Source organism: Agelaius phoeniceus, chromosome 4 (genome assembly GCF_051311805.1).
Source record: "Agelaius phoeniceus isolate bAgePho1 chromosome 4, bAgePho1.hap1, whole genome shotgun sequence".
In the NCBI taxonomy this organism is placed as follows: domain Eukaryota; kingdom Metazoa; phylum Chordata; class Aves; order Passeriformes; family Icteridae; genus Agelaius; species Agelaius phoeniceus.
The window spans coordinates 47,441,157-47,467,981 of NC_135268.1; the positions used below are offsets into that span (position 1 = coordinate 47,441,157).

The 26,825-nt window shown below is 36.1% G+C and overlaps 1 protein-coding gene across 3 annotated transcripts in view; it reads left to right on the plus strand.

Moving 5' to 3' along the window:
* The window catches only part of CHIC2 (cysteine rich hydrophobic domain 2), a 30,950-nt gene extending 8,250 nt beyond the window's left edge, over positions 1 to 22,700 (plus strand). Inside the window, exons 4-7 of one of the 3 annotated variants that reach the window (XM_054632760.2) lie at positions 12,356 to 12,412; positions 12,579 to 12,638; positions 13,889 to 13,939; positions 15,576 to 22,700. In XM_054632760.2, coding sequence (XP_054488735.1) covers positions 12,356 to 12,412; positions 12,579 to 12,638; positions 13,889 to 13,939; positions 15,576 to 15,626 — 219 coding nt within the window. In that variant the 3' untranslated portion in view covers positions 15,627 to 22,700. The other 2 variants (XM_077177537.1, XM_054632761.2) reach the window with 2 other exon arrangements.
* Positions 22,701 to 26,825: the final 4,125 nt, after the last annotated feature.

Consider the following 26,825-nt stretch of genomic DNA (forward strand, 5'->3'; position numbering starts at 1 on the left):
AAGATTTATGGAATGAACATTGATTATAGCAAAACCGGTATGCATTTTTGTATCATCTGACTGTCTGTGTTAAGATCTTAAGGCTTAGTCCCTTTAAGAGATTACTTAAGGCTAATTTTAATTGTATACAAAATAAAGTAGAAAAGCCTCCTGGTAACATTGGAGTCTGTGGAGAAATGAACCAAAACAAAAATATTGGTGTCAGTGTGAATTATATCAAACCCTAAGTTTTTTATCTTCAAGCTGTTGCAAACTGGTAAGTATCCTGTAGCATGATCATATATCCTTAGCCCAAAAATCTGCTAGAAGAAATTAGAATCTGGTGATTGCTTCTACAGAAAAGCAGGTGACTTCACTAGCTTGTAGAGAAGTCCTTTTATCATTCAAGGCCTAGCACTGTAGGTAGCAAACACAAGAGAAGCATCCATCGCTACTGTCCATGTTTAACTTCTAAATGTGAATGCTTCTGCTGTTATGAAGTTTGACCCAGTTTTCTCACATACTGTGTTGTAGCAGGAAATGATAACAGGATGTAACTTGGTAGGGGCTGATGTCACAAGCTCTCATCATCTAGACTGGGTCCTATAATCAACTTTTTATACAGTGTCAAACAGTGTCAGAAAAAATACAAGGGCTTCTAGCATCTGGAGTCAGAAAACAGTTTGAAGCTGAGGAGAGAGGTTCTGTGTGGGAACCTGGTCAAGCAACAGTTAGAGAAGGTAAAAAGGTAAGCTCCTTCCAAAAGAATAAATCTGGAAAAAAAAAACCCCAACCACAGATACTTTGTTCAGAGGATGCTGGAAAGAGGATAATGGTGTCATTGTTGCTGTTATATAGAATGCATAATGAAATAAGAGTCCTGGAAATAATATGAACAGCAGGAGCATGGACACAGATTTGTGACTGAACTTGTCTAAGTCATCCTAGAGTGTGGCCCAGACTATCAGTGAATGTTGCATTTTTCCTGTTTAAGTTGGCACCAGAAGACATTTATGGACTTTTGCATCTTTTTCTGCACTTGGATGTCCAGCATTAGTGCAACTTAGGACTCAGCTGCCTAAACAAAGTATCTCGTGCCACTGTAGATGGCACAATGGCACTAGACACTGATAACAGTTTGATTATTCTTCCAGAGTAAAAGTAATTTAAATCAATGTGGAAATTTTGGATCAGCATCACTTGTCCATGTCAGCAGCTTGCCAAATGAATGTGTCTTTACAGGGTTGTTTCTCAGATAGAGAACTCAGAACTTGGTGCCTGTTGGACATCTGAAGAATGTATATAGAGAATTAATTAACTTGTGTTCTAAAAGGGAAAGGGGAGAGTCTGCTTTCCCAAGCTCCTAACTCTTCATCCTGGAAATGGCTGAGAAGGAACATTTTTCTGTGGTGGAGGAGTTAAGGGGGAAAACTGTGGAGTATTTTTCAAGGACATGTTTGGAAATTCTAGCGTAGGAAACAAGCAGAAGAATTTTTAATGATTCTAGTCAGGGCTCCTACTTTTATTTAGAGAAAAATGGTGAAAAGTTACTGCCAGTTGGGTTACTTGTACAGATATGGGTGGATTTAACTTTGTCTTGGTAGATTTAGAGCAGGAAAATATGGAGTAATACAAATCCCTCTTACCTGGAATTACAGGGTTTGAACCCTGTAATAATAATCCAGTCAGTATTGAATTATATCCACAAGCTTCTGCGTAAAGAAAAAATCTTAGGACCTTTCTACCAGTTTATGTCAAAGTGCTGTGACAAGAGCAGGAAACTAACATTACATACTTTCCTAGAAGTGTAGAAATAAGAGAAACTGCATTGTGAATTACCTGGAGCTGCTCAGCAAAAACAACAGTTGTAAAAAATACCTGGTTCATCTAGGTTCCAGTCTGTTATTTGCTCAGTAGATTCCAATAGAACTGTGACAAGAAGCAACTTCATATTCTCCCACTATCACCTTGGTTTGCTGCTAGTGCTGCAGTTTTGCTGATACATAAGACTAATATGTTTGGTGTGAACTGCTCACATTTGAACTCTCAAACTGCTTGTGTCAGACTTTACCTGTGTCTTGCAAGAGGGTTGTGTTGATCAAATTATCTTCCATGCTTTGACTTCTTTAGCTATCCTTTGCCTGACTGGACTCAGCCACAAGTCACAACAGCCAGGATTCTTGAGGAAACAGGGGTCCATGATGATGTATGCTTATTTCTTCCCTTTAATTTCTAGATACCATCAATTATTTCCCACTTGTACTCATACTGTAAAACAAGTATAACAAATGATCAATAAATAAAAGGCTGCTTCTTTTGCATTACTTGCACTTGTCTGAGAAATGTTACCCTGAGGGCTTTGCTAGCTCAGCCCTGCTCTAAGTGATTCCCAGAGAAAGAGCAGTTACTTAGAGCTGACTTCTGTTATATCCTTTGCTGCAATGATCACAGTAGACTCCCAAGACTTTACAATTAGAGAGTTTGATTTCTGAAAGCATGATGGGAGTGTTTCCAACCTGAAATTTGTGCAGATCGTGTTTTAATTTCATAACAAAAATATACAAGTCTTCATATTTGCTGTTTTCTACTGAAACAGAAGACTAAATAATTTGTTTTGTTGAATTACAGTATAGTGAGCTAACAAGTGGGTTTCTCAAGGATTTTATTAAATGAAACAACAGTTTTAATATGGAAGAGAAATTTTTCTCAGAATGACCAATTAAGAAATGTCTGTTTTGATGAGTCGGAACCAATCTACCCTGGTCTTGAATTGCTGGTATAGTTTGTGGCTCTTTTTCAGAGAAAGGTTTTTTTTGTAATGGTTCATGTAGAGAAAATGTAAATTGCAGCTTCAGAGTTAGAATAATTTTCTAAGTGGTTCTTTTCATTCTGTATTTTTGCTGTCTTTCATTGACTTTTTAAGTTTTAACATGAGAAAGTTATCACAAATGTAAGTACAAATTGTGAAATTACTGAAAGTTTGTGTATAATGGGAATACATGCTTCATTTCATGTAGTGAAAAATAAGGTAATAGTTTGTCTCCTTAAATCAACAGGTGCTTCAAACTAGGAATTAATTAAGCAACAAATGTTTGTAAGTTTGATTGTTAATTATGTAATTTTAATTTGTTTCTATGCAGTGAAAGCTTTCCCTTCACTGAATTTTTATTTTCAGTGCTGGTTTTGGAGTCCTTGCATAGTGTTGTTTCCTTTCTCTGTTTGCACTGAGATATTTGGAAGAAGCCTTCTACTCTTCAGCAGTAAAATAAGTGTTTTGTTTGATTTAGTATCTTATTGCTTCTCTCCTTTTATGTGGTCTTAATTCGGTTTTAATGAATAAAAGCTGCAAAAAAGTTGCAGGAAGTACAGTCCCTCATTTGCAGATCTGGATCATAAATGATCTTAAGCAGTTTTACTCATAGAATTCACCATCTTTTCTGGGACAAATTCCAGGTTGTACAAATGAACATTTAGTCTTTAAGTTGTTGTTATTTAAATAAAAAGAATGACATAGTGAATTATAATTCAAAAAGCACTGCAGGCTGACGTGCCCATTTGAAGCCACTTTTTCAAATGAATTGGCACTCATTTTCAGTATTAACTAAATGCTGTAGTTCCTGATGGGTAAATAGGATATATAATTTCAACAGAAACAGTAACAATGAAAGCTATGATAGCATTGCAGTACTGCTAGATTTCTTAAAAGCTGGTATTGTACAAGTAAATTGCATGTTTCAAATGATTCATGGGCAATCTTTTAAAATGAATAGAATTAGATATTTAGCTGTGTGATCTGTCCTAATACTTTCAAGAGTGATTTGTTTGTTTGTGAATTCACACAAAGCTGATGAATGCTGCTTAAGCCTCATCATTAGTTGTCACTTTCATAGCAGTTCACATCTTCAAATTGCTGTATAAACATAGCTAATTACAACTTCCAAAGTATAAATTAAATATGTGGTGCAGGAGCTGGAATGAATTTTCTTAAATTTTATAGTCTTGTTTGTCAGTGGATGACACTAATGTTAAAATACATTAGACCAGTTTATTGAATTTATGAATACATTACATTTATTATCAAAACTGAAGAAAATATATGTTTTTCTCCGGTGCCCATCTGCAAGGGACTTTGCACTGGAGATACTCTTAATGGTACCTTAATGCTTTTCTGAGGAGTTCCACAAGGCAATTACTTAAGACAAAAGGTGCCTTGTTTTTGAAGTGTTTAGACAGTTTATATTATAGTTCAGTTTGGAAGAATCTTTAAAATTATAATGTATTTATTATGGTTATCCTAACCAGAACACGTAAAATTTCTGTGTTGGCTCTAGACAACTTAGTAAAACTTTTTTTTTAAAGTGGAACTTGTATATATCAAATTCTTGACCGTTGTTTTCAAATGTATTTGGAGGGTTTTTTTTTTCAAGTGTTAACTATGAAAGGAAACTTAAAAAATCAGAAGATTCAGGCCTGGTGTATTTTACTTTAGATGTTATTAACCATAATTTTGGTCAGAAGAGTCACTAAGTCATCCATATGCTCAAGCAGCTCAGCTTGTAGAACAAATAAATGTAAAATCATGATGTGTATAGCTGTGTGGTTATTTTTTTTTTTCTGTATCTGAAATCAGATTTCATTTCCTTCGCAGCAACCTACAAAAGCTTACCAGGTTTTCATGTGCTTTCCTGGTGCACAATGGGGTGTGGGAGCAGCTAGTTTACCATGTCTTTTAATTTGCAGACTTGCTTGGTGGAGGACAGGGCAATAAGATTGGCATGAAGCATACTTACAGATAATAGGCGGTCACAGAATACTAATTTGGTTCTTTATAGATCAAATACAAACCTTTTAGTAGTTCAAAAATATGTATTCTGAAGTTAAATTTGTGATTTTGTTTTTTCTTGATAAATCCTAACTATTGTGCATCTCTGGGATGTATCATAAATATTCAAAATGCTATTTAAAATTTATTTGCATTTGTAATTAGAATGTCTCTGAACATTTTAATATTAATCAAAACAATCTGGGTATATTAACATTTCTGTGTTACAGCCTCTTTTATATTGTGATGGCTAAGGTATATAAAGGGATCGTGCGGTTACTGGGTTTAGTGTTGCTTTTGATATTGCTTTTCCTGTCCATGTTGATGTGTTCCTGAAACTACAAGCATGAGTTGGGTGAAATTTGCATAGAGCTATTTTGAAAGAGCGTGCTAAAATGATCTAGTTATTTGTAAGATTTGGAAATCACTTTAGAAAGGAACATTTTTAGGGTTCTGTGTTAAGCAACTTAAATATAATCCCAAATAAGGAACATATGCAAACACTGTTGAGCAAAGTAGTAGAACACAAAATTACCTGAAATTTATATGATAAAATTAAACTAAGTAGAAAGCACTTGACAGAACAATAGCTTGTTAGACTTTACTGTAAAACATAAAACCAGAATGGAGTTCTGGCAAGTGTGAAGTAGTGACACACTTCTGTGCCTCTTCTCTTGATTTTTCTCAAGGTACCCTAGGTCTGGAAAGCATTCATGTTTACACTTCATTTAAAAAAATCACAGTAAAATGTTATTTCTGCTGAAGTGTAGCATTTTCAGTAACTCAAGCACTATATATAAAGAAAGTTATTTATTGAAGAAAACAGTAGTTCAAGAACCATTACTGCTGATAAAACAGCTGGGAGGATGAGGGGGCAGTTCTACAAAGGAGAAGAGTGAAGGAGTTAATAAATCTTATACCACACCAAACACATGTAAAGTGTGAAGTGACCAGGTACTTCTAATTTTGTAGCTCATAAAAATATTTTTTGCTGAATTTTGGGATAAATGACTGAATCTAGAACAATAGTGATGATGGGAAATACTAAGTTGCCAGATTTATTTTTTCTAAATTGGTAAAGTAGCTACACGATCAACCAGTATTTTTCTGATTCAGCCCTCAGATGTACAAGGGACTGTAGGAGCTGTCCCTTTAAAAGGGATCATTCTCTTCAGCATGCAGATTAATGAAGTGATGGATTTTACAGTCTTCCATGGAGTTTTGTGCTGCCCTTCAGTCTTTCTGGCCATGAGGCTTCCCTCCCATTCTTGGCCACTGTCCTTAGACACTACTAACAGCAGGAATCAAAGGATTCCTATGTACTAATAAACTAAACCTGGGAATGTTCCTAAGAGTTGCTGCTTTATAATTTGTATTTTTAGGAGGGTCCCTGGCAGGCTCTGGGTCTGTATTGTGTAACAATTCATAGGCATTATCAGAATGCTTCAGGCACTATGAGTGCCTGAAGGTTTGGAGGTTATGAAAACTTACTGATAGAGATGTAAGCTGTTCCCTGCCACCTGGCTTGAAATGAATGGGAGTGTTTCTGGGCACAGTTTCATTTCTTAATAGAGATGTAACCAGAGATTCTTTAGCTTCTCAACCTACATTGGCCTTGAACTATTTTCTGTGGCACACTCCTGGATATTTTGGAAATAAATGACAGGGACCAAAATGAACATCTCTCTAACCTTAAAAGAGGAGATGGAAGTGGAATTTTCATTCATGTTCAGTGTAAAGTTTCCCACAGAAAATGACACCTGATGAGTTCCTTGGTGGAGATTTGATCCTATTTTCATCCCTGTTATGGTCAATTCCATTTTACATGTTCATTTTCTGTGGCCTTTTTGGTGGGAATGTCCTTCAGCAGGAGGTGGATGCTTTAGATTGTCATGTCTAGATTTGAATAATTTCCTTGGAGGAATCAGAGCTTCATGGGTTTTGTTTCATTATGACAACAGAATCAGAGCTAGAATTTAATCCTAGAATGAATGAGTTACAAATCTTTATTTAAAAGTTCAAGTACCAGCATGAAGTGTAGTCATGATGCTTCATGGATCAGTTCAACACCAGTCTGTCTGTGAAATGTGTTTTTCACCACATTTCAAGGCCTTCTTAAGAGAAGTGTGTTATTTTTGCCAAGGTCAAGACTATTTCTGCTACAAGGCTTCTCCATATTATGAAATTCTCACAAATGGTTGCCTCTAGTCAGTGTTACCTCCTTATAGAAGGTAGCTAGCAATGCTTAGTTGGTGACTTAGCTCTTGTAGGACAGCTAAAATATCTAGTGGCTAAAATATCAGTTAGCATATTGAATCTTTTGGATTTTGTGTATTTCAGAGGAAACTTACAGAAGACTTTAATCAACTTCTAGGAACTTTCTTTGATAGTTTCTCTCTGCTGAGTGTTTCTACTGCAGACCAAAATGCCTTTGGAAAATAGTTGTTCAGTATCTGTCAGTTAGTACATGGGTGATGATTCAATACCCTCTCCATTTTACTCCTGGGTAATATACATGTTTGTTTCTGCACGCCTTCTCTATCCTGCACATGTTTAATGGCTTTACTACTTTCTTTAAACACTCCAGGAATTTGACAATCAAGGCAACCAGGGTAACTGAGGAATCATCTTGAGTTTAGATATTAAAAAGTGTTACCTGCAGTAGTGTCAAATAACACTGAGCTTCTCTTTGTGTCAGCAAATAGTTTGGTGGAAGAGACCTTTCCAGAAAGTAGTTGGTGTGATTTGGTTCACTAAACTTTAGGTTAATCTCTTTGTGATGTACCTACCCACAGTTGAGACCTGTACAAATTAGTTGTTTTATGGATCGTGTGAGACCATATCCTCAGGGCTGTCTTCCAGAATGTGAAGTTTCATGAAGTCAACTCAATGTCATCAGTTCTGCTCCAAAATTCTGTTGATTGTATTTCTCTCTGTGTGTTATGGAGTTTTGATCTGTGCTTTAGGCTGACTCACCTTCTGCACAAAGCAATCGATCTAGTAAGGCAAATGCAGCAATAGCAATCTTGTTGGACAAGGCAATTTTTCAAGATCCTGTAAAAAGCTCCAGACTGCTGCATTTATTTCCAGATAGTCTTCATTCTATTTAGTATAGATTTCTCTTGCTTTCTTTCATGGATGCTGAAGTGGCTTCTGGGATGAGCACTCTTACAATGGTCTAAAATAAGAAATATCCTAGCTACTAATAGGAGAAAGTATTCAAGATCTCCACATTCACCTATGTAGTAGAACAGACACCTTTTCAAACTACTGTGCACTAAAGCAGATAGTCCAGATGCCAGGATCTGAAATCAAGTCAGATTTCACCTTTGTGATTTTCTCCCTTCACAAATGGAGAATTTCTTAGCAACATGGCAGTCTTACCAATTTGCAGTTTATATTGGTTTACTTGAGGTATAGTGTTCAAGATGAGGACATTCTCAGCACAGATGTACATCATTCAGTTAAGTGTGTTTTGTGTACTGCTTTGGCATTTTTGTGGTACCAGTATGGGCCTCAAAATTGGCTTGGGGGATGTTCTGGCATGTTGAAAGTGAGCATATGTGACTCTGTTGTCATCTAACTTTCTATTTCACCATTTGTGGTGATAGCTGAATTACTTGGGTATAAATTTTGTAGTCAGAATGAATAGAAATTCCTGCTTCTGTAATTTCTCTGTTTGACTGAGTGGAATATAGTGATACTATAGCTCCCACCTCTGTCAGGATCCGTTGACTTTTTTCTGTGGTGGATAATACAAATTCTGGCCATGTGAGAAGCTAACAAAAGTCTGCCTAGTGTTATATCTTTGTATTTTGAGATTTAAGCATAAAGTATATTTGTTCAGGGCGATATTCAAAACCAATAATACTTGATTGTGGTAAAATTTTGTATGAAGGAGTTTGAAAATCTCATGCTATTTATTGGGCTAATAGTGCACAAGGTATACATATGTATGTTTTCAGATGAGAAGTCAAAGATCAAATGCACATGGGGAGAGTCTTTGGTTTTTCCCAAACAACTACAGATACAATTGTTAGTGGAGGATCAAGTTGTTGCTATCCATGTTGTTTCCCCACATAATAAAGACAAAGGGAGGTTCTCCAATTAGCACCATTTTGGGAGTCATGTAAGATCCTTTTGTTTAATATTGTACCAGTCATTCACTGATTTACAGCAGGACTTGAGGGGGCCTTGGCCCATTTGCTAGTGCGGTTTAGTGCAGTGTGCGTTCCTGGCTGTGCACTGCCAGAGGGGTCCTGTTGCTGCACAGCCTTCCTGTCCAGATCAGAATTCCATCTGGACCTAACTGGATAGACCCTGCAAAGGTGTAACAGAAGTGTCTTGCAGTTGGTAATATATTCAGTGCTATCCTTGTTTCTGCAAGGAAAGTTCATATTTAGGCTTAGATTTTTTTTCCTTCTATGTTTGAGAGAAAAACTTTATTTTACTGAATCAGGAGCGATAAGCATTAGTGAAAGTGTACTCTGTGCTAGAGTTTTTTGGGAGTCTGATTCTTCAAAAGACACTGTTAGACATTAATATCTTTAAAGAATCAGTTATTTTACAAAAATATTTCATTAAACATTGCATCTAGACAGTTGAAGAGGTCTATTTCACAAAATTCTGTGGATAGCATTGAAGACTGCTTTTTTCATAAAATATACTACAAAGCATATTTTCTTATCCTTGCTATGCTGAAAAAGTGTACTTGAATTGCAGGTTTTTTCTTTGCTCAAATATTGGACTGGGTTTTTAAGAAAAAAAAATGAAAAGCTGGATAGTATTAAATCTTCCTAATAAGCAAGTCTCTCTTCCACTTAATTTGTGCTTTTGTTGTGGCTAACAAATAATTTGCTGTATGGGTTTTTCTGTACACCATTGATAGAATATACAAGCTTGTCATCCTAGTGTGCTGGAAATGCTACACTCAAATCAAGTGTTCCTTTCTGGTTTTGTATATCCTCACCTGCTCCTCACTGTAAATCATTGAGATGTCAAGAGCAGTGATTAATTAAGCTGCACGTGCAAGTGCTTTTTTTCACCTGTCAAGTAGGAAGAAAACTTACTATAGTGAATTGTGTGATGCTGTTTAATGAATTTCTTTTTTATTCCAAGCTCTGAGGTTTGGAGAAATATTTTACAGTCTGATTTTCATTAACATTTCTGTATTAGTGATATGGTGTGTTTGGGAGCTATGACTATTCCAGATTATGCTATAGGAAGGGTAAGTAGTATTTAAGGCCCTGGGAAGATAAAGAATCATGGTCTCCAGTCTGCATGTATTTTTATCTCATGCTAGTCAAATGATTTTAAGCTGTCCTTTTGTTTGAATAAACCAATTAATAGTACCTATCAATTTCTTATTTATATTTATGTATTGTAATATAGATGTAATTTTATTGGAATTTGAAAAGCTTGGATGTTTTTCACAGTCTTTAGGGCAAACAATGAAATTAAATTGTATAGTGATCTTAATCTATTATTAAAAGGTCCTGGAAAGGAAGATTACAAGGTAGATTCAGGTTTTGAATCAGTTTTGCCATTGGTTTAGCAGCGGGTGGGCAGGCAGATGCCTGCTCAGAGTAGAACCTATTGCCATTTTTCACCATTGATAGAGTAGCCTTTCAGAGTCAATGAGCTCTGTCAATGTGAGCTTGTCAAGGCTACAACTTCATAGACCTGAGAGGCGGTTTGAGAGGTCAGCCCTTTTCAGGTTTGCTGTGATGCAAATGAACTTTAATGCTTAAACAACTATTGGAATTTTTATGTCTGCTCCTTGTTCTTTTTTCTTCACAAAGTCATTGACGAGACATTCAGTGCTTTTTAAATTGGAAGTTGCATTGTGCTAAAGACCTAGTACAGATTTACGGAGGGCTGAAAGCAGTTAGATCATGTTCTTTTCATGGTGCGATTAGAATCAAATCGATTTCCCTACAGCCTTCAGCATTCAGATGGCAATTTTAACAAAGCTTGGGGGCTAGACAAGGGACAAAACGACTGAACTGAATGTTAATTACACTCTGCAGCCTTATTTTCTTTTGATTTGGAGCTGACTGGCAACTAAATTAACAAAAGTGTGACCATAACTGCTGCCCTATTTTCATTTAAAAGGAGAGCAGACTCTAAAAGGCTATCTTTACAAAGAAACAAGTGAGGTCTACTGATTATTGTTAAAGGGCACTGTCTTTAAAAACGTAATAATAAGAATAACCCCAAAAATACTCAATTTCCAATTGATGTGATAAATTAGTCACTGGGATGTCCACCTTTTGAGAATTCCTTGGCTTGTGATTTTGAAATAAAACATAATAAAAAAATTGCTGTAATGAATGCTGATAGCAATGATCTAATTTTTAATCATGTGACCACAGTACATGCTTAGCTGTGTTTCCCTACAACTGCTTCAGTATTAAACTAGTGGATGTTTGAAAACCAAGATGTTAATATTTGTGGGGAAATGAACAATTTGTTGTCTAATTTTTATTTTACTCAGATATTTTTGTTTCTCAGACAGCATTTAGTTTGGTTTGTTAAGGTCCATTTACTGTATTTTGTAGCAATAACAGCAAGATGCTTTCTCATCCTTTCCCCTGACCCCTCTCCGCCTTGTGAGGAAGCTGCAGCTGCACTAAGTTGTATTTGATCCTTGTCATTGCTCCGTCCTTTTGCACCTGCAGCTCTGTTGGTCTCATCTTAACACCTGGCACCATGAATTATCCTCTTTTTATTCACTGTCTGTAGCAAATCCCATTTAGAGCTAAGCAGTATATATTCTGGCAGTCAAATGACCATAAATGTCAGTATGTATTTCTCAAATGTAAATATAACTGAATAATTATACTCAAAATGCTGTGAAACTTTGCAGCACAGAACGTCCTTTAATTCTAGCATGCGTAATCTTAAAAAGCTGTGCAGAACAGCTTTCTGGATTCTCTGTCTGAAATGTCAAGTGTGGATGACACAGGCAGTAAACCTTTCCTTTAGAATCCTAAATACTGGGTTTGCTCTATACAGATCACAAACTTACTAATGCTTATTTGTGGAATATACTGTAACTTTCTGCGTTTGCTTTTTTTACTCTCTAAAATCTGGATGTAAATGTAACAAAAATTCCTCATTTATTTAGAGTACTGTGTATTTGCACTTGACATACAGCACTGCAAAATAGTTTGCAACATTTGTGAGTTTATATGCTGACCTTAGAAGCAGTACATTTAGATCACTGATCATGGGGGAGCAGTGTTCCTGCTTTTTATACTTAGATCACTTTGAAATTTCTGTGAATTTAAAGTTAAAACTGCCATAAGAACCAGAGAAGATACATATCAACAGTTTTTGTTCCAAAGTGATTGAAGGTACTTACTCAGCTATCACAAAAAGTTGTTTCTGTTCTAGATACTATTTAATACCAGACAAGTTTTGATCGTACTACAGACCACCTTGTACTCAGTCACTGTCCTGTACCTCTCTCCTTTTCACACAAAAGCAGCTGCAAAACAAAGTTTTTCTAAAACCAGTCAAGAGTAAAATTCTTTCTCATTTGTCTTCCAGACACGAAGATCGATTGAGAAGTTATTAGAATGGGAAAACAATAGGTTATACCACAAGGTGAGTGCCGCAGGGAGCAGCTTCGTACTGTTGGAGTTTGAATTGCACAGTATGGAAACAGATGCTTTTGTTGAACGAAAAATATGAAAGGTGAACAAATGGGCTAGTCTGTGTGCTGCAATAAAATACAGCTCATTTTTCTTCTTTTTCTTTCCTCCTTGTCTAGCTGTGCTTGCATTGGAGACTAAGCAAAAGGAAATGTGAAACGAATAACATGATGGAATATGTAAGTTAAAGGGCTGTTTTGTGAGTTTCTCTATTAAATGATCATTTATTTTGCTTCTGATCTTATTCTTTTCATGATTATTAATCAGTAAAGGTGTCAGGAGCTTAATCGCCTGAGTGCAAGGATTTTCTACGGTTCACAGATGCATGGTTTCATGTGCAGGACTGATTTATAAAGTTATGAATGACTTGAAAACAACGCTTCACTGTGTTCTGAAAAATAATAAATTAATTGCCAAGATAAAATAGCTTGAACATGTGCTGATGGAGTGTGAAATTTTAGATGCTGTATAAAGAATAACCACAACTTTGGTTACGCAGCAAGTCAGATATGGCTATTTTATATAATGCTAATCAAGTCCAAAAGTATGGAAGAAGACCTTTCAACTAAGCTGTTGGAGCTTAAGAAACCTTTAGCTCCTTTTTTAAGATTTTAACCTTTAAACCTTTTTTAGATTTTAACTGCCGCTTACCTCAACTATTTTGAAAGTATCTTTATCTCCAATTGGTGTCACTAAAATATTTTCAAGTCAGTCTCTGGAATTTTAATATGCTTTAGTCTTTGGCTGAGACTCCATAAACCCATCTTGGAAATATACAGTGAGAAGTTGTGTGGTTTAAAATTAATGATGTCCTGTGTAGGATTTCAGTTTGTTTAGCTTGCAACTTGTTCTTTTTTGTGCTGTTCTTATTTCCATTTTCAATATATTTTGGATGTACATAGGATAGGATGAAATTAATCTGATAAAATGTAAACAACATTAGAATTTCCATAATTTCTTTTAATGCTTTAGTAGTTACTAAAGGCTGTAGGAAGGTTAGCTTTTTAAAAATAAAGATTAGCTTTGGAGAAACATCTACTGCATTAGGTCTAACTTATCTGTGATCTTCCATTACACAGGACTTTGTCTGTTCTATAAAATAACAAATCTATAATGCCTATAAAAATTTTAAATGTGATTCAAAATTATATTAAAATTATCTTTATCTTTTAATCTTCTCCTTTTCCCTGTCCCTCAACTAGATCTTACCTCTTGCTTGAAATACAAGGTCTTCAAGAAGCGTTTTTTACAGAATGGCTCTATTCAGTTCACTGAATAAGTACTTTTTTGTAAAATTTATTCTACTGAATCTTTTAGGTTAGATATATGGGTGTGATTGAAAATGGAATAAATCAAATTTCAGAAAATAGACCTAAGCTTTGCCTAAATGAAGCATTCGTATTTTGCTGAAAACTTTATTTTTCTACAGGAAACATTGTCAAACCCAATGTTCTGCAGATTCAATTGGAAAAAACATAATGTGAGTTTGTAAATACTATGGATGCCCCAGCAACATTTACAGATGAATATTCATTCTATCAAATATAATTTCAAATCAGTTGACCTGCTTACTATAATAATATATGCATGGGCATATAGTTTCACAGGATAAAGGTCAAAGATTTTATTTCCAATTTGTGAAATGTCAGATATCTTTGGGTATATTAATGAGAAAATTTTTACAAAACCTCAGTGTGTCATTTTCTCGCTTTCAGTGAACTGATTTGCTAGTGTCTTTAAAAACTGCCCCTAATACGATTGTGATTTAATTTTAAATAATAGATGCCTATCCTCAACTTTTCGCTAAACAGATGATTAAAATTAGACTTTTGTACCCAAAACTTGGTACTTCACCAAAATGAGGTTTGAAATCCACTGTAGTAGATGACAAATCAAATAAATAATTAATTAAATTAAGAAAGACAAGATAGTCTTATACTTTTGGCATAAAGACAGTGCTTCAGCTTTACCTCTTGCTCCCTTTTTGAAAACTTGCCTGAAAATCAGAAGCCCTGGTATGTCTACAGAATCCAGTGGTTGACTCAGGTCAGTGATCAGTGGATTTTCAGCAGTTTGCGTTACTTCTGAAGATAAGTCACTTCTGAATATCTCAAAAATAAACTTATCTACCTAATTTCAGGATTTATAATTCCAAAAGTACTTGCCTTAGAAATAAGATTGGAGACTTACTTTTATTTTCTGAGACTTTGTATGCTTGCAGAGATAGAAGTCTTTATTTTCTAAGCAGCTAAGTTATATTCTCTTTTACAATCAAAAACATTGAGAAATAATTTTTAACTTCTTAAAAAGGTGAGTTTCCCTTACAAGTAAATAAAATCGTTATTTATGTACCAGATGCATTTATTTGTTTATAAATCAGATCATGCTGCTGTGTTATGACTGTCTCTGAAGAAAGAATGTGCACATGTCAACATTTTCTTCGAGCTTCCTATTTAAAGAGGATAAATACTTGGATTGTGTTCTGGAGTGAACCCTATAGTGTACTTAGCTGGGAAAAATGCAGTTTAAATTTGAATTGAGACCATAAGAATAATCACAAAAGGATTAGTCAAGTTCTTGTTAACTACTTGAACATTTGTAGATATGGGAGCTTTGCAAAAGTTGATACACTTTTTTACACAGGTATTGAACTATAAACATGATTTAGAATCCTGTATTAAGTGGCAACAATTCTGAATTAAGTGAAATTGCAATTGAAAACTAACTTTTCATGCATTGTGCATTCAGGATTTGTTAGTTTAATTTTTTTAGTGAATGCATTTATCTCTTTTGTAATTTTTCCCCAATAAATAAATTACTGTATAATAATTCTTTAACATAATTAGCTTACTTCAGTTTATGTGTTTCATATCAGTAGGCAAACTTTTCTAGTTGAATATTATTCCATAAGTATTGGTTTTCAACCCCAAACCAATTATCATACATAACTTCTCTAATGGTCTCCTACCTGAAACAAGTGCCATGATTTTTGTTTTTCATCACAATTTGATATGCTAATTAAAAAAAAACCAAACCCAAAACCATGTGAATTATAATTGTGATAGATAATAGGATTGCTGCCATCTTTAATACATTTTTGTTTTCTTTTTATACAGGTCATCCTTATAGAATTTTTACCAAAGACACCGATTTTTCGACCGGATTAGCATTCAATTTATTTATAGAGACTTATTCAAGTATGTTGTCTTTCCAATGGTGCCTTGCTTGGTGCTCTCCTGGTAGTGACATAACTTTGGTTCTACAGAATCTTGTGGTGGTTTCATTTGTTTTTTGTTTGTTTTGGGTTTTCATGTTTGTTTGTTTTGGTTTATTTTTTGTTGGTTAGTTGTTTTCTGTGTTCTTTTTTTTTAATAAGAGTATGTTCTAAGTGTATTTGGTCAAACTCTGCAAAGTAATTTCATACAAATGTTAATTACTACTTAAGTTATTTTTACTTTTGCTACTTCTGTTTATTAATGTATCTTGGTTTTCAAAGGAGTCTTTTATATGTGTGTGCGCGCGTGTGTACATATATATATTATATAAATACACAGCTGAAAATGATATACAAGTGAACAGGTATTTTTTTATCCCTATATGATACAACTGGTTGACTGTACCTTGTGTAAATTCCTTAAGTCATTCTGAAGTTGCTGAAGTTCCGTTGAATATATTTGGAAGCTTCTGTCAGTGACTAGTCAATTGTAAATACTTTTATTTCCTTTTGGGATATTGACTAGTCTCTTCCAGCAAAAGGAGACAAAGTTCTTTTTGAAACTGTGATTTTTTTGGAATCCAGATATTGTTAGTAGAAATCTCTATGCTTTTCATGAAGAAGTCCTGTCAACTGATTCTGAAAAAGTTTGGCTTTAAAAAATTAAAAAAAAAATAAGGCAGCCAAGTGGAATTATTTTATTCAGACTAGAAGAATCACTGAGAGCTTTGCATGTGTCTGGTTAGTAGAACTCAAGATCACAAAAGTATATTATTACTGCATTTTATAATGTAGCTGTTTTAATTCAGTCAATTGCCATGTGCCAGCTTTATTCATACTGTTTACCAGATCTTGTACACAGGGGTGCAGAAGGACTTGTTTTAGTAAAACTTAATTGCCCAAGAAAACCTTCCATGGTTGTTTTTGTTTATTTTAAAGCCACAGACGCAGGAAAAAAGTTACTTAATTCTTGAACAGTGCAGTTCCAGATGCAAATGCCATATATTAAAGTAATCAAAGTAAGGTGCACTGGGCAACAGTGTATGTTTAAATGTGTTAGGCAATTATTTATTGCACCCTTTCTTTTGCCCATTTTGGTTTACAAAGTTTATTTTCTGCACAAGTATAAGACTTTTTTTAACTGGATATATGATGTATGCTTGGGTCAGGCCAGTTGTATTTCATTTCTTCTGATTATACTTTAGTTTTACATATCTTCATACATAGCTTTTGGGGTTTTTTACTTGCAACTCTCATAACTGTAAAATTTACTTAGGTGTCTGAAATTACTGTACACAAAATTGATGTAAGTTAAGAACATGTTCCTTGTACAGTTGTGTTAGCAAGCAATAATGTGAATATATTAAAAAAACCAGATATACTCTGCTTAATATTTGTATGAATGAAAAGTTGATACCACTACAAGAATAGTCTTCTCTTTTTAATCTTTTAAATACAAGTTTTATTTCAAGGTAATGTATTACAGGTACCTTGATGCTGTGAACTATTTTTCTATGTCTTCAAATATTTATTCTCTGTAAAATATTCCCTAGTGAGTATTATATTCCTAAATTGTCCATAGTGGGAGTGGTCTAGGAAGTTTTAAGTTTTCTTAAATCTAAGCCTTCTGAATCTGTTACCAAAATTCATCTTTTGCACAGCTTTCATCTGTGGATTCCTACTGTTCACTTTGAGAATAGCTCAGCTATGCTTTTCATATGAGCCTACAAGGATGTTTCTTTGACTTGACAGAATATGATTTTTCATTAACAAATTCCAGTTTTGTGCTGGCCTCAGTTGTCTGAGTGCCACTCATGCTTTCTCTACAAAGTAAATGCTTATAATTTTCTAAAAATCAATTTCAACCTCTTCTTCAGTACAAATCTGGGTCTGCTGCCCTCCTCTCACCCAGAAGTATCAATTGTAACCTCAGACTAGTTTCAGCCTGTGGGAGGACAGAAACCTAACACTGATGGCAGCAGAGACGGGGGGGTTGGAGGTGCAGAGGAGAGGTTGGATTTGAACAGAAGTGATAACTGGTGATAAATACTTATGACCAGAAATATAATTGATTTCTTTTGTGTCAGTTTTCAATAAAATGAATACTGGATCATATGAGGCCTAGATTTTATAAAAAATTTCATTTGACTATAATTTGTGTCATGGATGCAGTTTTCCACTGAAGTGGAAACCTATCCCTTCACTCTAGTGGAGGATATGGCTTCTGATTTGTTCATAGCAGCTATTTTCCTTAGTTTACTTCTCAAACTTCCCATACTGTGTTCTGTCCTCATCCATCGGTACCTTTCCAGCAGCACCCAAACCCAGGGACAGTAAAGCTGCTTCAGGTGTGATGTGTGCTGAGACCAGAGCAGTGAAGTGTGGCTTACAGGTTTACAGAGTATCCCATTAGTAAAGCTTCCACATCAACAGTAGTGATGATTAAGATCTTGTCTACTTCTAGGTGCATCAGCAGTCATAGGCTTGGTTAGCAGGCAATTCTATATTATACCTGTGACTTTTTCTTTAAGAAATAATATAGAGATCCAAAGTAGAGCTCCAAGCAACTAAAAAGTTAAATCTCTTTGTAAGGAGGCCAGACTTACTTACTCCCTCAAAAAGTATTTTGGATATTTTATTAATACAATGTCTCTGACTTAAAATATAATCAGGAAATTTGAGAAAATGCCTATATTGAGAGATGAATTTTATCTCAGAAGTGGTACTCTCCTGAAGAAGTAGTAAACTCACCTAGTAAGAGTATTACAAAACATTTTCATACAATCCTTTTCAATTCATTAATTATAGTGATGGAAATTGAAGATGGCAGGAGCTTTAATCAACTGTTTAATGCCTGCGGCAGTTGTCAGGATTTTCTTTTGATGTTGCTTCTGAAATACTAAATCTATTTATTTTGATTGCTAGTGAGAAGACATATATTACCTTTTTGTCACTTGGCAAAGAACAAAATTGCACAGTTTGAGCAGACCAGAAGCTATAGTAGGACTTCCAGGACACAGCCTACTCTTTGCTAAAATAACTATTACATTATACTAACTTGTTTAGCTTCTTGCAACTCATCAGTTCCTACAAATAATCTTATCTATTTCAAATTTCCTTGAACAGTTAAGTTAGGTATCAAGTTGATAATAATAATTTAGCATATTATGCCTGTTTCATCTTTACCCTGCTGAACTAATGGTGAAGGCATCAATGAATCTCCATGAGAGCTAATTATTAGTTTTAGATACAGTTGCCTTTAACTGGTGAATAAAGATTTCTTACTGTCATATAATAGAAACAAATTCTTTTAAATTTTTTAGTCATAGGTGGAAATAAGTTCTGAGGGAGGAGGACTTTCTCTCTGACCCTATGTGAAGAATTCTGAAGAGCTCATCTGCTGTTAAATAGTTGTGACTCAAAGTTTATATTGGGATTGACAAACTTCACCAGAAATGAAAATGTGTATGGAGATACAGAAAGTCAGTACATTTTTTGTAATAGGTCAGTAAGAGTAATTTTAATAAACTATTTATGCAAATCCAGAATTCCCCATGGTACTTAAACCCAAGAAAAATAGTTTGTAAAAACTTTCTACAGTACTTAGATGTAAATTATAATCTCTGAATCAATTTGTTAAATTATATGTTTTTGTAATTCTCAAGACCATGATGTTTAAATGTAATACACTGTCTCTCAGACAGGCTTATTTAAAAGTCAGTTTTAAATTTTTTTTCTGAAAGTCATTATTTAGCCCCAAAGATTGTGGGAAGAGCTTTAAAATACAATCTGTACCTGCTTAGAAGCCAGGACCCAAGGAAAAAGAACTTGTCTTTTTTCCCTTCCCTCCACCCCCTACCCTAAAGTCTTAATTTTAAATTGGTCCCCTTGTTTTGTAGCCCTAGTTTATGGGTTTTGAGCAGCTGGCAATAATGCAAATTGTCCACCAAAACCCCCATTTGAATTCTGAACAGTTTAAAGAGATCACTTTAATTGAAGAGGTGAAAGACTTGTTAAGCAAAGAAAATCCGTGGTTCTTTTAAGTTCTCCCAGCACTGCTGTTGAGTAATTAAAATAAGGATCATGATGACCCTACATTAGGTCAAAATCCAGATGATTTTGTGTAAAAGAAACACTCAATTAGAGAGATCTCAGAGCCTCAAATGTCTTGGATTCATAGTAGTGACTTATTAAGGATAAGTGGCGCTGGCTACTTTTGTACCTGTGACTAAAATAATTTATGTTGCTCTTCAGCAACCTTGCTTATGAAAAGAAAGCATTTCAGAAATCTGTATTCATCACTGCTAATTTGCTGTAATTTCTGTGCTTCTCCCTACAGCCATGTTGCATTTCCATGACAAACAGCTAAGTGTATGATCATTATAATGCCTTTAATAGCCATAGAAATATTAACTTCTCAGGGACTAATAGGAAATACAAACTTGGAATTAATGAGCTGAATGCCTATCTGCATGAAGGCTTATTTTGCAAATGTCACCCTAGAAACTTGATTGTAATATGCATGACCATTATGAATGTTATCAATATAAAGTTATGAGAGCTTCTTTTACCCTGAATTACTAGGCTGCTAAATGACAAAGTATGTTGGATAAGGATAAATGAAGGGTTTTTTTTGGATTTGGATGGAGTGATTATTTCTAATGGTGCTACCTTCTTAACTCCTGTGTTTATTCTTTGTAAAGTTTTCTCTGTAGGCTGGGTGAATCAGGGGATACTGGTGTACTAAGTAAACAGTATTATTCTTCTTAAGAAAGTAGAATAATTTCAAGGGGCAAAGTACTCTAGAATTGAACAAAAGTCACTGCTAAAACCATGCATTTATTCTTAATGAGATATCCATTTGGACTGTTTTGTTGCTAACAGTACTTTGCAGTTCATTACTTTTTGAACTTTCATCTTTCTGATAGCCAGTGTAGGCTGAATTAGAAACCATGTTTGAAAAATTAAAACCCCCTGATTCCTTGCATGAAAGGTCATATGTTGACACTTGTGCTGATGTATGTATGTGTCCCTACCACATAACACCTGGGTAATATAAATTTTTATGAAACTACATTTTACTGGTTTCATGGAAGTTGTCCTTTAAAAGAAGTCTTCTGGTTTGTTTAGCTCATTAATATTTCATTAAGATTTATTTTCTTGAAAAAGGGTTCATAAATGCTTGGCTCTTCAAAATACAACAGACCAATAGGAACAACTTAGTGAAGCAAAAGATGAAACATAGGAATTAGGAGAAGCAGCACTGAAAAGATTGGATTTGAAGATTAGGTTTAGAGTTCTGTGAGTATGGCAGAAAATAGTTTTGAACTGAATGAAATTATATTGAATGGTGCAAGTTAAGCAAAAGCTAGCAGTCCATTTCAGTAGTTAAGTAGACTGTGTATTAACTTCTGTTCTCTTTTTTTATTTTGGTGTGTGATTGATTTATTTTGGTTATGCTCTAGTTGATAGACAATTCTGCTATCATGCAGAATAATAATGCAGAAGGTAAGCTTCCTTCTAAACTCAGCATCTCTTCATTTAAAATAGCCAGACCAAAATGGAATTGCTGATGAGAGCTGCGCTGAGTGCAGAACAGTCTTTTCCTAAGCTGGAGCCTGTAATGCATGACTAATTGTTTCCAAAGAAAATTCTTGACCTGTCCAGACAGCTCCTGTCATGTGACAGTATATCTAAGGCCCACAAATAGGATCCAGTTAGTACAATTTATGTTCAGGTAAGTAAGACTTTTGTAGTTGATTGTAGTTTTTATGGAGAAGGGAACCATTGACAAATGCTCACTTTGAGAGAACAAATAGATTTTTATAATGTTTATTGAAACATGCTTTTTTCTTGTTGTTCGCTCCTCATTTATAGCTTAATAAATGAAAGTTATTTTGCTTCATGTTGAAAACTAGACTTAGTAGTCAGCTGAAGACTTTTTTTTGTTACAGTATTTTAGGTTTATGAATACATTTTTTAAGTCATTTTTTAAGTTTAGAAATGTTTCAAAAAGTCATATCCTGATGCAATGTAACTGGTATTTTTAGTGGCTGTATGTTTAAACTGGTTTCATTGTGCTGATATAAATATCTAACTCATCCACTCCGAGTGTGTATCTCTGATCCTTTTATGCTAGCAATAGGCTTTCTAACTTGTTAGGATATGCAGTGTACTGGTGAATATTGTCAATGAACAGTTTGGTTCAGTGAGATAACAGGGAATGTGAAAGTAGTTCCTGATTTGAAAAGTCTAACCCAGACTCTTGTTTTCATAAAGGATGGAGTCTGGCAATCAGAATATGAACTCATTCCAAACATAAATTTGAAAGAGAATAATGCCTAAATGTTGCATGCTAAATTAGACTGTGTGTAACTCATGTTGCAGAGAATTTAAAAGAATTTGCAGAGACTTGCATTGGACTGCGTGTGTTTAGGAAAGACCTGTTAAATGTATGAAGCAGTAATGGTCAATAAAAATGTTGCCATCAAGAGGGAAAACTTAAAACCCAATATTTTGGAGTATGTTAAAAATCCATTTCAAGCAGAAAACCTGTAAGCAATAATTTAACCTAAAACTGGAAGTTAAAGAAGCTGCTACTTATAGAGAGACTTGATGTTAATTTTGCCTGTTGGGCATCTATCCTCTTACAGAGTTTAGAAAGATAGATTTGCTGTGATTTCCACTATTGTAACATTCCTCTTAAGTATCCTAAGTCCAGATGAGAGACACAAAGCTTAGAAGCCAGCACTGTGTTTACAGGGTGCACAGCTTTGGGAGGAGAAGATAGGAATTAAAGGACTTTTTAAAGGCTGCACAATTGTATATATGCATATTTAAGAATATTTAACCATGTCTGCTAAATTACTGAGGCTAATCTATTGTTGAATTATAGAATAATATTTAATACATCAACATTGGTTTTTCCTGACCTGACCCAGAATTGGAAAGGATTCCAATATAACTTTTTTTAAAGCATTTCTTAAGTTGTATGTATTATAAACTAATAAAATAATTGTTTAACATATCTTCTAAGCCTTATAGTTTTTCATCTGTGTTGGGGGGAGGGTGTGGTAGGAAGAGGAAGAAAAGGAAAAACTTGAGAAACTGCTGTATTGTGCAATGGTCTTATCTTCCAGTTGATACTTTTAGTCTAAAGGCAGGAGGGTGGGTGAGAGGGGAGAGAAAATGATTTTGGTCATTTAGGTGGCTCTAGGACTGGAGTTACCTGGAGTTCCCTGTTGTAAGTGTTTCAAACTGTTTTTTCATTAGGTCCACATTTGGAGTTCTTTAAGCTTTTCAAGCCGTAATGATAGTAGGATTTATTAAATGTACTATCATTATGGTTGAATGGTGATTTTGAAACTGTGTCTTTTTTTGAAGCTTTTATGTTTTATTCACGTGTGCTCTCAAGATAGGGTTTCCATCTATTTGGGGCAGACACCACCTATTCAGAAAGGAATCATTCCCATCCATGCAATTCACGTGTTTTTCAGACCATTCAATATGAAATGCTGGTTAACCTGAACCTTATGAACAAAAATGAAGTCTGTGCTCTCCGCCATGCCGAGGATGGCCTTGGTTCTCATCAGCCGGCAGCTTTTCCTTGCATGAAATGTTTTAAGCTCGTTGGTTACTCTAGTATGGCAGTCTTGGCAGTCCCTTTATAAAGTGCATGTGTATAATGTCTCTAGCATGTGTGAGAGGTGTGTTAGACATGCTCATGTCCCAACGTGCGGGTGGGGAGGGGTGCTCCTGCCCGGCGCTGTGAAGCATTCCGGGTGTTGTAATGTGGCTTGCAAAGCGGTAGATACAATGTTGCTGAGCAGAAAAGCGCACGATAGATTTAATGTAGCCAATTGTGTACTTTGAAAAAAAAGAGTAACTGTTCAGTGTGAGTTAATTTTGGATTTTTTCAGCATCTCTCTTTTAGGCTTTGTGCGGCATTCTTCTAGACAAATGCGTATTCCATGTGGGCCACTGTTCTGCTAAATGCTCTCAGTTCTCCTTTTGCAATCAAGATTATGTTGCTAAGGAGATTTTGCTTTTATTGGTGCCATTGATTTGTGTTAATACGTTTTGAATACCTCTCGGTATTCTTCCGTAGACAAGGCCAAAAGAAAAACTTCCCTGAGTTTCCCGATTTACATCACAAATGGAGCGGTGGTGTAATGAAGCCGATATAAAGTGGGCAGTTGAAAGGGAACTAAAGAAGGGCACTCAAGTGAGAAATGAAGAAATGTGCCGAGAGCGGTCTGCGGGCCGCCTCCGGCCCAGCTGCGGGAGCGGGAGCGGGCCGGGCCCGGCGCCGGGGCAGGGGGACAGCCCGCGCCTCCGGCCGCCCGGACCACCCACTCGCCGCGCCCCGGCCCCGCGGATTACCCGGGTAATGCTGCCGCTGCTTCCGACCGCCCGGCCGCCGCCGCGGGCACGGCGGGCCCTCCCGGCTGCCCGGGGCCATGTCCGCACCGCCCGTCTTCCCCGTGCCCTCCGGGCCGCACCCCGTGCCCCGGCTCCCCGCGGCTCTCGGATGGGGCACAGAGAAGCTGCGGGCCCCGCTCTATGCGTGCACCGCCACGGGCAGGCTGAGCTGGGAGCCTGCACTCTGGCACTATGGCTTTGTGGCGCCCTTGGCGAAGGGCTGGTGACGCTTTTTGGGCACTGCCTCATCCCTGCGAGCCTGCCTGTCCTTTAAAAGGAAACAAACAACACTGCCGCCCTGAAAAAGCAACTCCGCCAGAAAAAAAAAAACAACAAAAATCCCCCAAACTAGGCACAAGAGTTTAAAATAAACAGATTAGCTTTAAACTACCCCAAGCCTTTTAATCTCACGTCCATAGATGGCTCCACTGAAGCCTCAGGAGGACATTAGGTCTTCTTCCCTCATGTACAAGGACAAGGACCTCCATTGCCTGCTCTGGCTCTTCTGCATTACATAGATAAGCTCCTGAATGACCCAAAGTCCAGATAGCTTATTTATATGAGAAGATTATTCAGAAAACATTTACACCAACAGGCCAAAGAGCATTCCCATATTCCAGGGTTTGCCGTCAGAGAAATCTGGTGCTGTAAAACTCCTTCCCCGTTTGATGCCAGGAGAGTAGGGAAGGTCTGTGTCTGTCCACAAACAAGGTAAAGGAGCAGTGTTTATATGTGCAAAGCACAATGGTGGTTGCATATGTTCAAAGATGAGGATTTCTCTCATGCAGCCCCCTAGTGAGATGGGAGGCAGTGTGAGCACTGTGCTGTGTGCTCGTGGATGCACTGGGCTGGTAACTGGCGTCACACACCTCATTTAGATTTTGGTCTTCACCAAGACAGAGGTGCCCCAAAGTTGCAGATTCATGTGGCTTCTGATCCAGAGGAACGAAAGTGATTTATATTTAGAAAGGGTTGCTCTGTCTTCTGTGTCAGGACCAGCAGTCTCCTTTATGATATATATTGCTTACTGTGAAAATGTCCCATTGCATTTGTGAAGGCTCAGCTTGCTTTTTCACATTGGTCAAGCCAGAAGTCTTTATTCGTAGTGTATTGATCATGTTGCATGTAGAATAAACTTTGTCTTGCATTTTTGCTCTCTACAGTATTAAGCTCCTGCCAGGAGGATGAGAACAGAGGCTTGCTGAATGGATGGGAGTAGAAGAACTCAGCCTCTTTACTCATTTTTGAGGGGACCTTTTGCAGACTCCAGGTGTTAAGTGACTTCTTCCTGTTTGTGTGCCTTTGAAGATCTGGATCTTGAGTAATTTTTAATAAAATGAGAGAAATAAATAAGATAACTATTCTGTCTGAATGATGCAAAAATCATTTTATCAGCGAGTCTTCCTCAGGATTTTATGCCATTCTGGTTTAATTTCACAGTTCTAAGTGAAATACTTCATCATGTTTCCATAGTGTGTGCAAAAATGCATCTCTAGTTTGTTTTTTTTCGTAGTTTTTGCAACATATGCTATGGAAAGGGCCTGTTTTTATATGAGATAATGAGTTTTGAGGTTAATGAGGATAAGGCCCAGAATTCGTACTGTATTGTGTGCCATTGAATATACAGTAGAAACAAATTGAGAAGCAGACACTGTTTTAAAATCCTCTTTCATTTAGGCATTTTGTTTAGCATTCAGAACACAGCCACATTACATGATTAGCTGATTTTAATGACTGTCCTCTAATCAGTTAAATGGAACTATGTGAAAAACTCAAAAAGATTATATTTATGGAGACAGCCTGTTTACATTGTTACACCTCAGCTAAAAGGATATTTGGCATGTATGATAGAGCTAAGAGAAAAATGTGAAAGGCTGAGGAAAACTTGAAGACAATTGGATCCAGCCCATTCTTTCTCTCCCCACAATGCAAGCTCTGATGACTTAGTATTTTAATTAATGTCAACCCTAACCATCAGTGCTCATGGGAACAATCATTAAACCAACACAAAAACATTTTAAATGGCTGGCAACCTACCAGATACTGAGCTAAGCATTCCCATGGTAGAGTGGATGGTTTTTTAGCCAATTCTGCACTGGATGAAATAAGTACTCTAACAGTACTGGCTCGAAAGGCTATTATTTTCATATTAAACAGTGCAGTATGGTTTCTAAATTCTGTTATAAAATGTTTTATATTTACTTCCCAACACTAATATCAATGTTATTTATATGGATGCAGTTGAACTTTACTCTTTGTTGTTACTAAAACTGGTTTTTTTCTTTTTCCTTTTGTTCCCCCCTTTTTTGGTTTCCTTGCTGCTAAACCAAAACCATATATGTTTTATTTTTTTCTCTCTTATAATGCACATGATCAGATACAGCCTAAACCAATAACTGGTTTCCAATGTAGCTTAAAAAATTGCTGGCCAAGTGAATTTTAAAACTGGACAAATTGTAAATTTTTGGTTTCGTATTATGTTATTTTTGCATGGTAGGAACTGGGTCGTGTCTCTACCTGACAGATACTCCGTTGTCCTCACCGCTGCAATATTTGCTTGTCAAGTGTACTAAGTAGCCTGATCTTGCTTATTCCTCGAAGGTCTTTTTCCCTCCTCCCATCCTCTGTTTGCTGTTTGCTCAAATTGTTTAAACGTGGAGCTCAATGACAGGCTATTAGCGCTGACTGGAGCCACACATAATGTGGCCACATGTTGTGTAAGCTTCACAAC